Source organism: Bos javanicus, chromosome 5 (genome assembly GCF_032452875.1).
Source record: "Bos javanicus breed banteng chromosome 5, ARS-OSU_banteng_1.0, whole genome shotgun sequence".
In the NCBI taxonomy this organism is placed as follows: Eukaryota; Metazoa; Chordata; class Mammalia; order Artiodactyla; family Bovidae; genus Bos; species Bos javanicus.
The window spans coordinates 42,771,345-42,786,858 of NC_083872.1; the positions used below are offsets into that span (position 1 = coordinate 42,771,345).

The 15,514-nt window shown below is 37.1% G+C and overlaps 1 protein-coding gene across 4 annotated transcripts in view; it reads left to right on the forward strand.

Annotated features, from left to right (window-relative positions):
• Nucleotides 1-15,514, forward strand: part of CPNE8 (copine 8) — a 276,946-nt gene that overhangs the window by 99,715 nt on the left and 161,717 nt on the right. For all 4 annotated transcript variants that reach the window (XM_061416467.1, XM_061416469.1, XM_061416468.1 and 1 more), the window contains one exon: nt 8,526-8,602. In XM_061416467.1, the coding sequence (XP_061272451.1) occupies nt 8,526-8,602 (77 nt within the window). The remainder of the gene's footprint in view (nt 1-8,525; nt 8,603-15,514) is intronic.

Below are 15,514 nucleotides of genomic sequence, written 5' to 3' on the forward strand. Positions count from 1 at the left end.
AAATTATTTCAGTTTTTAGAAATTTACCAAGGCCTGATTTGTGGTCCAGGATGTGATCTAGCCTAGAGAATATTCCATGTGCATCTGAGAAAAAAGTGAAATCTATTTTGGGGGGTTGAAATGCCAATAGATATCAATTAGGTCCAACTTGTCCTATGTATCATTTATAGCTTGTGTTTCCTTACTAATTTTCTGTCTGGGTGATTTGTCCATTGATGTGACTGTTGTATTAAAGTCTCCCACTATTATTGTGTTACTGTCAATTTCCTCTTTAATAGTTGTTAGCATATGCCTTACGTATTGAGGTGTTCCTATGTTGAGTGCATGTATACTTATAATTTTTAGGTCTTCTTGGAATGATCCCTTGATCATTATATAGTGTCCTTTGTCTCTTATAACAATCTTTGTTTTAAAGTCTATTTTATCTAATATGAATATTGCTGCTCCTGCTTTCTTTTGATCTCTGTTTGCATGGAGTATCTTTCCAGCTTCTCACTTTCAGGCTGTGTGTGTCCTTAGGTTTAAGGTGTTTCTCTTGAAGATAGCATATATAGGGATCTCCCTTTTGTACCATTCAGCCAATCTGTGTCTTTGGGTTGGAGCATCTAGGCCATTTACATTTAAGGTAATCATTTATAAGTATGATCCTGTGAACATTTAATTTATTGTTTTGAGTTTGTTTTTATAGGCTCTTTCTGTCTTGTCTAGAGACATTCCTTAAGCATTTATTAAAGAGCTGCTGTGGTAGTGTTGAATTCTCTTAGATTTTGATTGTCTGTAAAAGTTTTGATTTCTCTTCCAAATCTGAATGAGATCCTTGCTCAGTAGAGTAATCTTGGTTGTATGTGTTTTTTCTTTCATCACTTAAATATATCCTGCCATTCCCTTCTTGCCTGCAGAGTTTTTGTTGAAAGATCAGCTGAAAGATCATTATGGAAATCCCCTTGTATTTCATTTGTTGGTTTTCCTTGCTACTTTTAATATTTGTTCTTTGTGTTTAATTTTTGTTAGTTCGATTAACATGTTTTTTGGCATATTTCTCCTTGGGTTTATCATGGATGGGACTCTCTGGGCTTCCTGGACTTGGGTAGCTATTTCCCTTCCATTTTAGGGAAGTTTTCTACTATAATCTCCTCACATATTTTCTCATGCCCTTTCCTTTTGTCTTCTTTTTCTGGGACTCCTGTGATTGGAATGTTGGAGCTCTTAGTGCTGTCTCAGAGGTCTCTGAGGCTGTCTTCATTTCTTTAACATATAAGATAAGACACTTTTGGATTTTATAATGACGCTCAAAATGAGCATTTGTACTGACCAAGAATGTAAAGCAGATTGGGAAAGAAAATATATTATTTTATTCAGATATTTATAATATTTCCAGTACTATAATCTAGTGGCTAGTGGAACGTTTAGAGCATATAGTAATATTCTTTAATTCCAGGAAAGTAGGGAAAGTGAGAGGAGGCATATTTTTATTAAATACTTACTATGTTCCAGGTATTTATTCTAAGTGTTTTGAATATGTTATCTAACTTGGATCTCCCAACAATTTAATTTGTAAATATTATTTATAAAATTTATTTTATAGATTAGAATACTGAAGGTAAAGGCTTTAATAAATCTTTCAGTCAAAATACAAACACAGGTGGTCTAGGTTTGTTCAATATGGTTTATAGACATTTCAACAGACTTCAAAACTAAGTTCTATCCATATATTATTTAGACTGTAAAATAATGATGAATACATTTAACAGATATTTGTTGACCTCCTGGTCAGTTTTTTAAAAGTCTTATAGTTAATATGTTGAAATTATTTGAAGCATTCTCAATTGCAAGGCAATGGCAACCCACTCCAGTACTCTTGCCTGGCAAATCCCATGGACGGAGGAGCCTGGTAGGCTGCAGTCCATGGGGTCTCTAGGAGTCGAACATGACTGAGCAACCTCACTTTCACTTTTCACTTTTATGCACTGGAGAAGGAAATGGCAACCCACTTCAGTGTTCTTGCCTGGAGAATCCCAGGGACGGGGGAGCATGGTGGGCTGCTGTCTATGGGGTCGTACAGAGTTGGACATGACTGAAGCAACTTAGCAGCAGCAGCAGCAGCAGCCACTCTAAAGTGTATTTGGTCTATGTGTTTGTTAGAGTTCTAGTAAAGTGCTTGGATTTATTACTGGAAATTCTATTATGATCTAATTATAGTGGCTCATCAACTGAAATGCAACACTATAATAAGAAACAATAAAGCGGTTTCTATTTTAGCTAGTCTTTATTTCTCTATCTAAATACAGAGCAAATATCTAAAAATATCCATTAAGGGACACTAATGTACTACTACTTACTTAGAGTTCATTATATCTACTACCCATTATATCTACTACTGTGGGCAAGAATCCCTTAGAAGAAATGGAGTAGCCCTCAGAGTTGACAAAAGAGTCTGAAATGCAGTACTTGGGTGCAATCTCAAGAATGACAGAATGATCTCTGTTTCCAAGGCAAACCGTTCAGTATCACAGTAATCCAAGTATATGCTCCAACCATTAATGCTGAAGAAGCTGAAGTTGAAGAACTCTATGAAGACTTACAAGACCTTCTAGAACTTATACCCCAAAAAAGTTGTCTTTTTCATCATAGGGGACTGGAATGCAAAAGAAGGAATTCAAGAGATACCTGGAGTAACAGGCAAATTTGTCCTTAGAGTACAAAATGAAGCAGGGCAAAGGCTAACAGAGTTTTACCAAGAGAACACACTGGTCATAGCAAAGATCCTCTTCCAATAACACAAGAGAGTCTACACATGGACATCACCGGATTCTCAATACCTAAATTAGATTGATTATGTTCTTGGCAGCCAAAGATGGAGAAGCTCTATACATTCAGAAAAAACAAGACTAGGATCTGACTGTGGCTCAGATCATGAACTCCTTATTGCCAAATTCAGATTTAAATTGAAGAAACTAGGGAAACCATTAGACCATTCAGGTATGACCTAAATCCAGTCTCTTACAATTATACAGTGAAAATGACAAACAGATTCAAGAGATTAGATCTGATAGACAGTGCCTGAAGAACTATAGACAAAGGTTTGTGACATTGTACAGGAGGCAGTGATCCAGATGATCCCCAAGAAAAAGAAATGCAAAAAAGCAAAACAATTGTCTGAGGAGGTCTTACAAATAGCTGAGAAAAGAAGAGAAGCAAAAGGCAAGGGAGAAAAGGAAAGATATACCCATTTGAATGCAGAGTTCCAAAGAATAGCAAAGAGAGATAAGAAAGCCTTCCTCAGTGATCAATGCAAAGAAATAGAGGAAAACAATAGAATGGGAAAGACTAGAGATCTCTTCAAGAAAATTAGAGATACCAAGGGAACATTTCATGCAAACATGAGCACAATAAAGGACAGAAATGGTATGGACTTAACAAAAGCAGAAAATATTAAGAAGAGGTGGCAAGAATACACAGAAGAACTATACAAAAAAGATACTCATGATCCAGATACCACGATGGTGTGATCGCTCACCTAGAGCCAGACATCCTGGAATGCAAAGTCAAGTGGGAATTAGAAAGCATCACTAGGAACAAAGCTAGTGAAGATGATGGAATTCCAGTTGAGCTATTTCAAATCCTAAATGATGATGCTGTAAAAGTGCTGCACTCAATATGCCAGCAATTTTGGAAAACTCATCAGTGGCCACAGGACTGGAAACGTCCGTTTTCATTCCAGTCCCAAAGAAAGGCAATGCCAAAGAATGTTCAAACTACCACATAATTGCACTCATCTCACACACTAGCAAAGTAATGCTCAAAATTCTCCAAGCCACACTTCAGCAGTACGTGAACTGTGAAATTCCAGATGTTCAAGCTGGATTTAGAAAAGGCAGAGGAACCAGAAGTCAAATTGTCAACATCCACTGGATCATCAAAACAAGAGAGTTCCAGAAAAATATCTAAGTGTTAAGGGTTAGTCACTCAGTCGTGCTTGACTCTTTGCAACCCCATGGACTGCAACCCACCAGGCTCCTCTGTCCATGAGATTTTCCAGGGAAGGATATTGGAGTGGGTTTCCATTTCCTCCTCCAGAAGATCTTCCCAACCCAAGGATCAAATCCAGGTCTCCTGTACTGCAGGCAGATTCTTTACCAACTGAGCTACAAGGGAAGCGTCATAAAAATATCTACTTCTGCTTTATTGACTGTGCCAAAGCCTTTGACTATGTGGATCACAGCAAACTGTGGAAAATTCTTCAAGAGATGGGAATACCAGGCCACCTTACCTGCCTCCTGAGACATCTGTATGCAGTTCAAGAAGCAACAGTTAGAACTGGATATGGAACAATGGACTGGTTTAAAATTGGGAAAGGAGTACATCAAGGCTGTACATTTTACCCTGTTTATTTAACTTATATGCAGAGTACATCATGCGAAATGTGGGGCTGTGTGAATTACAGGCTGGAGTCAAGATGGCCAGGAGAAATTTCAATAACCTCAGATATGCAGATGACACCACCCTTCCTTATGGCAAAAAGCAAAGAAGAACTAAAGAGCCTCTTCATGAAAGTGAAAGAGGAGAGTAAAAAATTTGGCTTAAAATGAAACATTAAAAAAAATGAAGATCATGGCATCTAGTCCCATCACTTCATGACAAACAGATGGGAAAACAATGGAAACAGTGAGAGACTCTTTTCAAGGGGCTCGAAAATCACCTCAGATGGTGACTGCAGCCATGAAATTAAAAGACATTTTCTCCTTGAAAGAAAAGCTATGACCAACCTAGAGAGCATATTAAAATGCAGAGACATTACTTTGCCGACAAAGGTCCATCTAGTCAAGGCTATGGTTTTTCCAGTAGTCATGTATGGATGTGAGAATTGGAGTATAAAGAAAGCTGAGTGTGTAAGAATTGATGGTTTTGAACTGTAGTGTTGGCAAAGACTCTTATTGAGAATTCCTTGGACTGCAAGGAGATCCAACCAGTCCATCCTAAAGGAAATCATTCCTAAATATTCATTGGAAAGACTGATGCTCAAGTTGAAACTCCAATACTTTGGCCACCTGATGGGAAGAACTGACTCACTGGGAAAGACCCTGATGCTGGGAAAGATTGAAGGCATGGGGAAAAGGGATCAACAGAGGATAAGATGATTGGATGGCATCACCGACTCGATGAATATGAGTTTGAGCAAGCTCTAGTTTTAGTGATGGAGTCACAAAGAGTCAGACATGACTGTGACACTAAGCTGAACTGCCTGAATGAATTACTAGTATTGTGTAAAATGCATAGGGAATGTAGACCATTGAGCTGACTTGTGGTCTTTACAGACCGGGACCTGGGGACTGAAGTCGAGGAAAAGAAAGTGATGAAAAGAAGGACGTGGGGGACCCAAGTCTCAAGTGAAACAAGGGTGCTTTATTCATGGCAGCATGTGTGTATATATTGTTATACAAGGAAGCTTTAGGCAAAAAATAAATTTGAGCAAAAACACCGAAACCAGATGCATAACTACAGTGACTAAGCGAATAACAATCGTCACAGGGCCATGACAACAGTAACTAGTGGAATAACAATCGTCACAGGGCTGGAAGACAATCCATGTCTTGAGAAATAGGAATATGATTAAGTAGTTTTACAGAAAAGTAAAAAGTTACTGAAAGGAATCCACGTATGCTTTCTGTCTCATGACCTCAGTCCTGAGAACTGCGTGCAGCTCTGCTCGTTCCTGTTTTCCAGGAACTGATAAGGAACAGAGGACCCTTGAGGAACAGAAAACAACATACAGGACTCCTTAAAATTAAACATTCCCTGACACTGGCTGAAAAACGGATTCAGTAGACCTTTTCCAATGCAAGGAGTAGTTGACAAATATTAAATATTATGTGCTGATTTTTGCATTATGAATAGCACATGGATTGTATGCACATCATGACTACACAAACATAGGCAGATGTAAAACAATTACATAAGTACCATAATATTTAGGGGCAGAGATTGCAGTAGCAGTAGCTACTTTATTGCAGTAGCAATAAAATGTTTCAGTCCACACTACATCTTTTTGATGCTCATTTTGTTGATTTTATTATTTTTATTTCCTTTTAGTTCAGTTATGATGATATGCATGTGTTCTATGATAAATTATATATGTGGACTCTAATATGGAATGTTCAATATATCTGTTCTGTTTTCTTGAGTTACTACAGCAGTGAAAAGCTTTTAGTGAGACTTGTTCTTTTATTGGCCAAATCCATTTAATATGCAGAATGAGCAGCTGCCCATCAATATTAATATCCTTAGAAAACAGTTGTAGAATCCCCATGTATATTTTGCTGCTGACCTAGAAGACCAATGACATTTCAAATCTTTAGTATCAAGCTCTCATGTACAGTGTGACTTAGAAAAAGTTATGTTTGTTTTTAAAAATCCATAGACACTTCTGTAAAGTCTGTTATGAAGTTGGCAAAGACATGTTATTTTTAAGGATATTTAATTTAAATGTGTCGGGCCTTTACCTGAAGTACATTTTACTTACTTGAAAGCAAAATTTAAAATGATTTGCAGTTTAATGAAAGTACTGGTATTCTGTCAGCAATCAAGATCCAAATCCAGATTTATTTTCTTTCTCCCTCTCTTCATTGCCCCACCCCCACTATGTACAAGTATCGATGTGCTAAGTCACTTCAGTCATGTCTGACTCTGCAACCTGCTGGACTGTAGCCCTCCAGGCTCCTCTGTCCATGGGATTCTCCAGGCCAGAATATTGAAGTGGGTTCTCATTCCCTTCTCCAGGGAATCTTCCCAACCCAGGGATCAGATCCACGTTTCTTATGTCTCACTGCATTGGCAGGCAGGTTCTTTACCCCTCTGTTGCCACTTGGGAGGTCCAAGCGCAAGTACAGTTTACACCAAATCCTGACATTTTTCTGCACATTTCCCAAGTGTCTTTTACAACTTTAGCTTGAGACTTAACACTTTGCTTCTTATTAACTACTGTAGCCTTTTGATTGATCTGACTTTCAGATTTTTCTTCACTCCTCAGTCCTTTCTGCAAATTGGTAGCTAAGTAATCATGTGAATCCATTGTTCTAATGGTGTCCCTGCTTTGCTGAAAGGTTGCTGAAAGGCTGCCAGTTGCTTCTAAGGCTTTTTTTTTTTTTTTTTTGGCTTGGCCAAGAGGGCTCACCACAGTATTGGTTCTTCATCTCTGTTTCTGCCCTTTATTTAAGGTCTGCTCTTTTTTTCATTGTACTCTTGTCTGTTATTCTGATTTATTCTCTAGGACTGCAATGCTCCAACTCTCTCCTATTCGTAGTCTGAATCCTACATGGCTCTCAAGGCTTACATACTTTGGAAAAATATTCCCTTGACTGTCCTAGTCTACAGTGGCCTTTTTCTCTCTCATGAGATTTAGGGTAGCTTCCTGTGAATAACACAGTTTTTACTTTTGTGGCTTGTTAGGTATTTAAAAGTTTTATTTAGTAAAACTTAAAACAGCATTTTGTTTGCTATCATTCTTTCTTAGGGATTTTCCTAGGCTAGTTCACAGTACAGTTTAGACAGATCTCCCACTTTCTCCTTTAAGGCAGCTTGGGATCATACACAGGCTATGATATGCTTCTCCCTGAACCACCTCTATGTTTTCTTGACGCACATATCTGGATGGTGTTGGAACCCTTATTTTATTAACATGGGGAGTTGCATTGTATTTATGATATTCAAATCTTTAGGCAGTATTTCAGTCTTGAATCAGAATATCTGGGTTAGTTTTATCTCTGCTATTCATTGACTGCTTAAAACATGAAGGAAAACCACTTAGATGATTAGTTTCTTTATATGTGAAATTTATTAATAGTATTAGTAAGAGACCTCTCATTTTGCAGGGTTATTCTGAGTCTTGAAAATAAGACTTAATATACTTAACCCATTTGGGGGCACTTAGTATCTACAAATATCATCTCATGCAATAATAACTCAATGAACTCACAATAGCTCTATAAGGGGGCAACTACATGTTTGAGGAAACTGAACAGCATAATAACTGCCATTTCGTAAATGGTCAGTGGTCGTGCTGGAATAGACATCTGGCAGTGTGACTCTGGATCCTGGTTGTAGCCGTGCTATCACACTGCTTCTCTGTAAGTAGCACTGTTAGTGTTAGCCACCACTGCCTTGTGCGTTTATGATTTGCCTTCTCAGACAAAAGTTTAGTAATTTCAGGGACATCTCAAGTCAATCCAGTTGTGAATTCAAATCCTGGAATTTGTTTTCCATTTTCATTTTAATTTAAAAAAGAGAAAGAAAGCAAATACAATGTCTGAGCATTCATAATAACTAATTTAGTGATTAAAAGAACAGAAGGCTGTGCAAACTTAGGGGACAATCATATGCTAAAATTCATGCATTTTGAGCTCATTTTGTTTATTATTGGAAGTTAGAGAATTCAATATCTTAACAATGAAAACAACGCAGATATGATGTACAGAATACATAAAGACAGTTTGGGAAATTAAGCGCCTTAATCTTTTTATCTATTTTAGGACTTTCTGGGACAAGTGTTTTGTACACTGGGGGAGATTGTTGGTTCACAGGGAAGTCGCCTAGAAAAGTCCATAGTGTAAGTATTTTTTTTTTAATTTTAGACAATGAAATGTTAACTTTTCATTTTCTATTTTGAAAGTTTGGAGTTGATGAATATGTGGTTGTAGACCAAAACTGTGTTTTAAAATCTTGAGTTTTTTTATCTCCAACAAATCATTTTGACATTTTTGTAAAGGATAATTTGTATTTCAGCTGTCATATGCCATGCTACAAAATGTTCACAAAATGAAATGAGAAAATTTAAGCAAGAAAACATGTTGTCTTCCTTTTGGTTTTAATATTATTTCTTAGATACAGTACTTTTTAAAGACAAGATTTTACTTCTTTGGGCCAATGAGTATATGTAGTACCACCTTTTATGTTTAATAAATGCATGTTTAGTGATTGAGATTTTAATAATAATTTTTACTGAAAAATTTGTCTGAAAAGAAGGCAATGTATAAATGTTAAGAAAAGGTGTTCACTAAGAATTATATTTTTCATATTCACCTTCAGTTATGGAAATAATGTTTATTTTCCAGATTAATTGCATAGGCTGATCTATTTTCTCTAGTTCCATATAAGACAGTAAACAAACTATAGACATTCTCCCTAATCTTTTCCTCTTCTCTTCAACCTTCTTCTCCCATCCCTAAATTTTGATGTTTTGGATTCAGTTAACTGTTTTTAAACATCAAAAGATCTAGGAAGATCTAAGGCAACTGCAGACTGAACCACAGTGTCTAAAGATTTGGGGAGTTTTGAAGTCTCTATCTTCACCAATCTTTTAAGTATCTCAAACTCATAATATAATGATGTCAAAACCCATCAAATGTATTCACCTTTGACATCAAAAATTGAAATGATGAAAGTGTCATTCTCACATTCCCTGTATATAATGAAACATTATACTTAATGTGTTTTTCTTAGGTTAATAAGAAGTCTATAAATTCTAACTTTTTTTATTTATAACTTGATTTTCTTAGAAAATTATTGTGAAATATCAGTAGGAAAGCTTTTGCATACCAACTGCCTTTTAAACATTATTTTCACATATAATTTGTTTTTTATATCACTGTAGGATTTGGAAGGATTATAGGATTTGGTTCACATACATTTATGCTCACTTAAATAAACCAATGATAAATAATCTATAAAGAAAACATAAATATTTTTATTAAGCATATATAATTCTTATTGCATTGTCTAGACTAGTGAGATAGGCCCATAAGCATTCTTAGAAAATTACTAAAACACCCTTTCTTTTGCTAAAAGAAATAATCAGTATTATCTATTCAATGCCACCTTAACTATGCCTTTAATATTCTTTGAGAGAAAACAAAAGAAGTAAAAATGTAGAATTTTTATTTCAGAGTAACAGAACAGAGATTTTTAAGATTTCACTCATATTTTTAAATTGCTACTTTTATTAAACAGTTTTATTTCATTTTATTTTTTCCATAAAAGGAAATCATAATTCATTTCAGAAAACTCTTAAATATCATAAAATTTTCCCAGTGGAAAATCAGCTTTATGTTAGTCTTCAGTACAGTTCAGTTCAGTCGCTCAATCGTGTCCTACTTTTTGTGACCCATGGACTGCAGCATGCCAGGCTTCCCTGTCCACCAACTCCCAGAGCTTGCTCAAACTCATCTTCATCAAGCTGGTGATGCCATCCAACCGTCTCATCCTCTGTCATCTCCTTTTCCTCCTGCCTTCAGTCTTTCCCAGCATCGGGGTCTTTCACAGTGAGTCAGTTCTTTGCATCAGGTAGCCAAAGTACTGCAGTTTCAGCTTCAGCATCAATCCTTCCAATGAATATTGAGGCCTGATTTCCATTAGGATTGACTGGTTTGATTTCCTTGCAGTCCAAGAGACTCTCAAGAGTCTTCTCCAACACCACAGTTCAAAAGCATCAATTCAATTCAATTGGTGCTCAGCTTTCTTTATAATCCAGCTCTCACATCCATACATGACTACTGGAACAACCATAGCTTTGACTAGATGGAAACATGCAAACTATTAGCCTTGAAAGATAAATAAATAATAAAAAATATTAGTCTTGAAACGTGCAAAAAGTTGTTATTATATTGACTGGGGTATGTCGTAAATAGAATGTAGTATAAGATGTGGTCCTTATTCAACTAATTCAGTAAGTTCTACTACACAAGACCAACAGAAGCAAATTCACGCTATGGAGTGAAGATTCCTGGAGTAATGATTGGCAGAATATGCCAATTGTAGGGAGTATTTGCCCACAATTGAGTCATAATGATTTTACATAATCAGAAAGGATAAAATGCTCTTTAGATTTTTCTAAGCTTCTGCTGAGGCTGGAGTAGCACAAATGAAGCAAAACCTTGGGAACCTTTTCAGACAACATGGATCATTATAACTGCATGTTTTATCTATAGGATATTTTGTAATTTAGTCAAGTTTATCATAAGTGTTAATATTATACCTTATTGAAAAAGATGTAATTCATTCACTTTTTAAGTATGTGTAACTAACCTTATATTCAAAGTCTCCCTTAGGCTTTATTGGGCAACCTTACCAGATACATTCACATTAAGGAAGGGGCTGAAACAATAAGGGCTTATTGTTAAAATTGTGGAAAATGTTTTGATTTTCTAAGTAAGTTTAGCTAGGCAAGTGTTAATACTAAATGGGTAATGAAGTGTAGAGTTTGAGTATAGCAAATAAATTGGCTACCAAAAGAACCAAAGAAGAAACTATAAGAATTGTAGAGTGGTGGCCTATTACATGAAGGAATTAAATTAGATACTTGAGATAAAGAGAACAGAGGAAAGGGATGAGAGGATTCTGATGAGATTAATCAGAAATAGGACAGTACAACAGTACAAGTGAATACATTTAGCTTGCCAGCAGAAGGATATTTTGGACTTACTCATCAAAACATCAGCTAACATGTTCTCTCACCTGAGCAGTTACTCCAACCCAGGTGGATACTGGATTAGATAAAACACACAAACAAATATTTTGTAGTCACCCACCCTCTTACTTGAGAAAATACTGGCTTTTATTAAAATCTCTGTGTGTGTGTATCTGTGCTCAGTCATGTATGACTCTTTGTAACCCTATGGAGTATAGCACACAAGGCTCCTCTGTCCATGGAATTTTCCAGGCAAGAATACTGGAGTGAGTTGCCATTTCCTACTTCAGGGGATCTTCCTGACAGGAATCAAACCCATGTCTCTTGTGACTCCTGCATTGGCAGTTGGATTCTTTTCCACTGTGCCACGTGGGAAGCTTTAAAAACTCTAGCTATGGTGCACTGAGATAACCCAGAGGGATGGTACGGGGAGGGAGGTGGGAGGGGGTTCAGGATGGGGAGCACGTGTATACCTGTGGTGGATTCATGTTGATGTATGGCAAAACCAATACAATATTGTAAAGTTATTAACCTCCAATTAAAATAAATAAATTTAAATTTAAAAAAATAAATAAAAATAAAAGCTCTAGCTATGAGAAAGGTATTTGTCTAGAGAAAGGGGAACATGTGAATTAAAGAACCAGGTACACTGGCTAAGCATTCTGTCCTGGGTCTTGGAAGTTCAAGTTCTTTGAAAAAAGATACAACTTCTATTCAAATGGCATGCCACCTCTTTACCTCAACTTCAAATGAAAAGCAATCTAAACTATTCATAGCTTTTGTTTGAAAGAGCATGGTTTGCTGGTTGAGGACAAAAGTGAAGCTGTATTGCTCACAGTGTCTAAGTAAGGCTTCATAGCAGCTGGTGCCCTCCATGGATGTGTTCAGATTCCACACTTTTTCCTACTATCTCCTCATCAGTGCCACCTTTTTTCCATGTATTTGACTATTTTGAACAAATCTAATGGATAGATGGTAGGGAGAGATGGGAAGATTGGAAGATATGGCATTTCAGTGCAGAAGGGAATGGCTTTGGAAGAAAAGATAGAGCCAGGTTGGGTACTGGAGTTGATGCAAAGTCAGGGAAGTATTTTCCCTGATAACTTCTAAAGATTTCTTGTTTTATCACATGATATATAAAAACAGTGGAATAAATGAAAGCCTGGTAGAAATGATGAAGTTCATATTGGACAAATAGTATCATATATATTTAACATGCAGATCTTAAATCTATTTCTCATAGTCCGTTTTGCTTTCTCCCATCTTTCATCTCCCTTGTGAACAGCTCTAGCCAGACTTAGCTGTTTAGGGCAAAGATAATATTGCAGGATGGTCATTAAAGATGTTTTCATGGTCTATTTCTCACAGCTGGAGATAGAGAATTTGTAAACTCTCCTGCAGCTATTACCTTTGGCAATTTTGTTCAAGAGTTAGGCAATTTTTTGTGTGTGGTTAGGTATAGACTTAAGAATAGTAGCACAGGACACCCCCTGAGGCAGATAATCTACCTGCAATTAATGCAAATGGCTCATTGTGAACTTGTGTCCCATATATTATTTATCTTAACATGATTCAAATGATTTAGTGTTTTAGATTAGAGTTTTGTTTTCCAAATAGTATCTCATTTATATTATAAGTTATTAAAAATATTCCCTTGTTTTCTTCTCTATAAATGGCCTAGTTTAAATTATTTTTGGCTAAGGTATTGAGAAGAATGTCTGTCGCTTCTTAGTTGCAGTTGTGTGATAATATACCCTCAGAGATGGCCTTTTTAAAAATGATGTTAAATGTGAAACCTGGAATTTTAGTATGACCAGTGCCAAGGGACTGCCAAATTGCCAAGGGAACACACTGGGTATAGCAAACACCCTCTTTCAACAACACAAGAGAAGACTCTACACATGGATATCACCAGAGGCTCAATGCTGAAACCAGATTGGCTATATTCTTTGCAGTTGAAGATGGAGAAGCTCTATACAGTCAACAAAAACAAGACCAGGAGCTGACTGTGGCTCAGATCATGAACTCCTTATGGCAAAATTCACACTTAAATTGAATTCAGTAGGGAAAAGCACTAGGCCAATCAGTATGACCTAAATCAAATCCCTTATGATTATACAATGGAAGTAACAAACAGATTCAACGGATTAGATCTGATAGAGTGCCTGAAGAACTATGCAGGGAGGTTCAGGGCCTTGTACAGGAGGTGGTGGTCAAAACTATTCACAAGAAAAAGAAATACAAAAAGGCAAAATGCCTGTTTCAGGTGACCTTACAAATGGCTGAGAAAAGAAGTTAAAGGCAAAGGAGAAAAGGAAAGATATACCCATCCGAATGCAGAGTTCCAAAGAATAGCAAGGAGAGATAAGAAAGCCTTCCTAAGTAAACAATGCAAAGAAATAGAGGAAAACAATAGAATGGGAAAGACTAGAGATCTCTTCAAGAAAATTAGAGATATCAAGGAAACATTTCATGCAAAGATGGATTTGGACAGAAATGGTATGGACCTAACAGAAGCAGACGATATTAAGAAGAGGTGGCAAGAATACACAGAAGAACTATACAAAAAAGATCTTCATGACACAGATAACCACAATGGTGTGATCACTTACCTAGACCCATACATCCTGGAGTGTGAAGTCAAGTGGACCTTAGGAAGCATTACCATGAACAAAGGTAGTAGAGGTGATGGAATTCCAACTGATTTATTTCAAATCTGAAAAGATGGTGCTGTTAAAGTGCTGCACTCAATATGCCAGCAAATCTGGAAAACTCAGCAGTGGCCATAGGACTGGAAAAGCTCAGTATTCATTCCAGTCCCAAAGAACGGCAATGCCAAATAATGTTCAAACTACCACACAATTGCACTCATTTCACACGCTAGCAAAGTAATGCTCAAAATTCGCCAAGCCAGGCTTCAAAAGTACATGAACAAAGAACTTCCAGATGTTTAAGGTGGATTTAGAAAAGGCAGAGGAACAACAGAATCAAATTGCCTATGTCTGTTGGATAATAGAAAAAGCAAGTGAATTCCAGAAAGACACATGTTGCTTCATCGACTACTCAAAATTCTTTGACTGTGTGGATGACAACAAACTGTGAAAAATTCTTAAAGAGATGGTCACACCAGACCACCTCACCTGCCTCCTCAGAAACCTGTATGCAAGTCAAGAAGCAACAGTTAGAACTGGACATGGAACAATGCACTGGTTCCAAATTGGGAAAGGAGTACGTCTAGGTTGTATATTGTCACCCTGCTTATTTAACTTATATGCAGAGTACATCATGTGAAATGCCAGGCTTTATGAAGCACAAGCTGAAATCAGGGTTGCTGGGAGAAATATCAGTAACCTCAGATATGCAGATGACACCACCCTTATTGCAGAAAGTGAAGAGGAGCCAAAGAGCCTCTTGATGAAAGTGAATGAAGAGAATGAAAAAGTTGTCTAACAACTCAACATTCAAAAAATGAAGATCATGTTATCTCGTCCCATCACTTCATGTCAAATAGATGGGGAAACAATGAAAACGGTGACAGACTTTGTTTTCTTGGGTTCCAAAATCACTGCAGTTGCTAACTGCAGCCACACAATTAAAAGATGCCTGCTCCTTGGAATAAAAGCTGACCAACCTAGGCAGCATATTAAAAAGCAGAGACATCAGTTTGTTGACGAAGGTCCATATAGAGTTGGACCATAAAGAAGACTGAGCACTGAAACATTGATGCTTTTGACCTGCAGTTTTGGAGAAGACTCTTGAGAGTCCCTTGTACAGCAAAGAGCTCACCCAGTCAATCCTTATTATTCATTAGAAGGACTAATGCTGAAGCTGAAACTCCAATACTTTGGCCACCAATGTGAAGAGCTGACACATTAGAAAAGACCCTGATGCTGGGAAAGATTGAAGGCAGGAGAAGAGGTTGACAGAGGATGAGATTGTTGGATGGCATCATTGACTCAATGGACATGAGTTTTGAGCAAGCTCTGGGAGACGGCGAAGGACGGGGAAGCCTGGCATGCTGCAGTCCATGGGGTGGCTAAGAGTAGGACATGACTG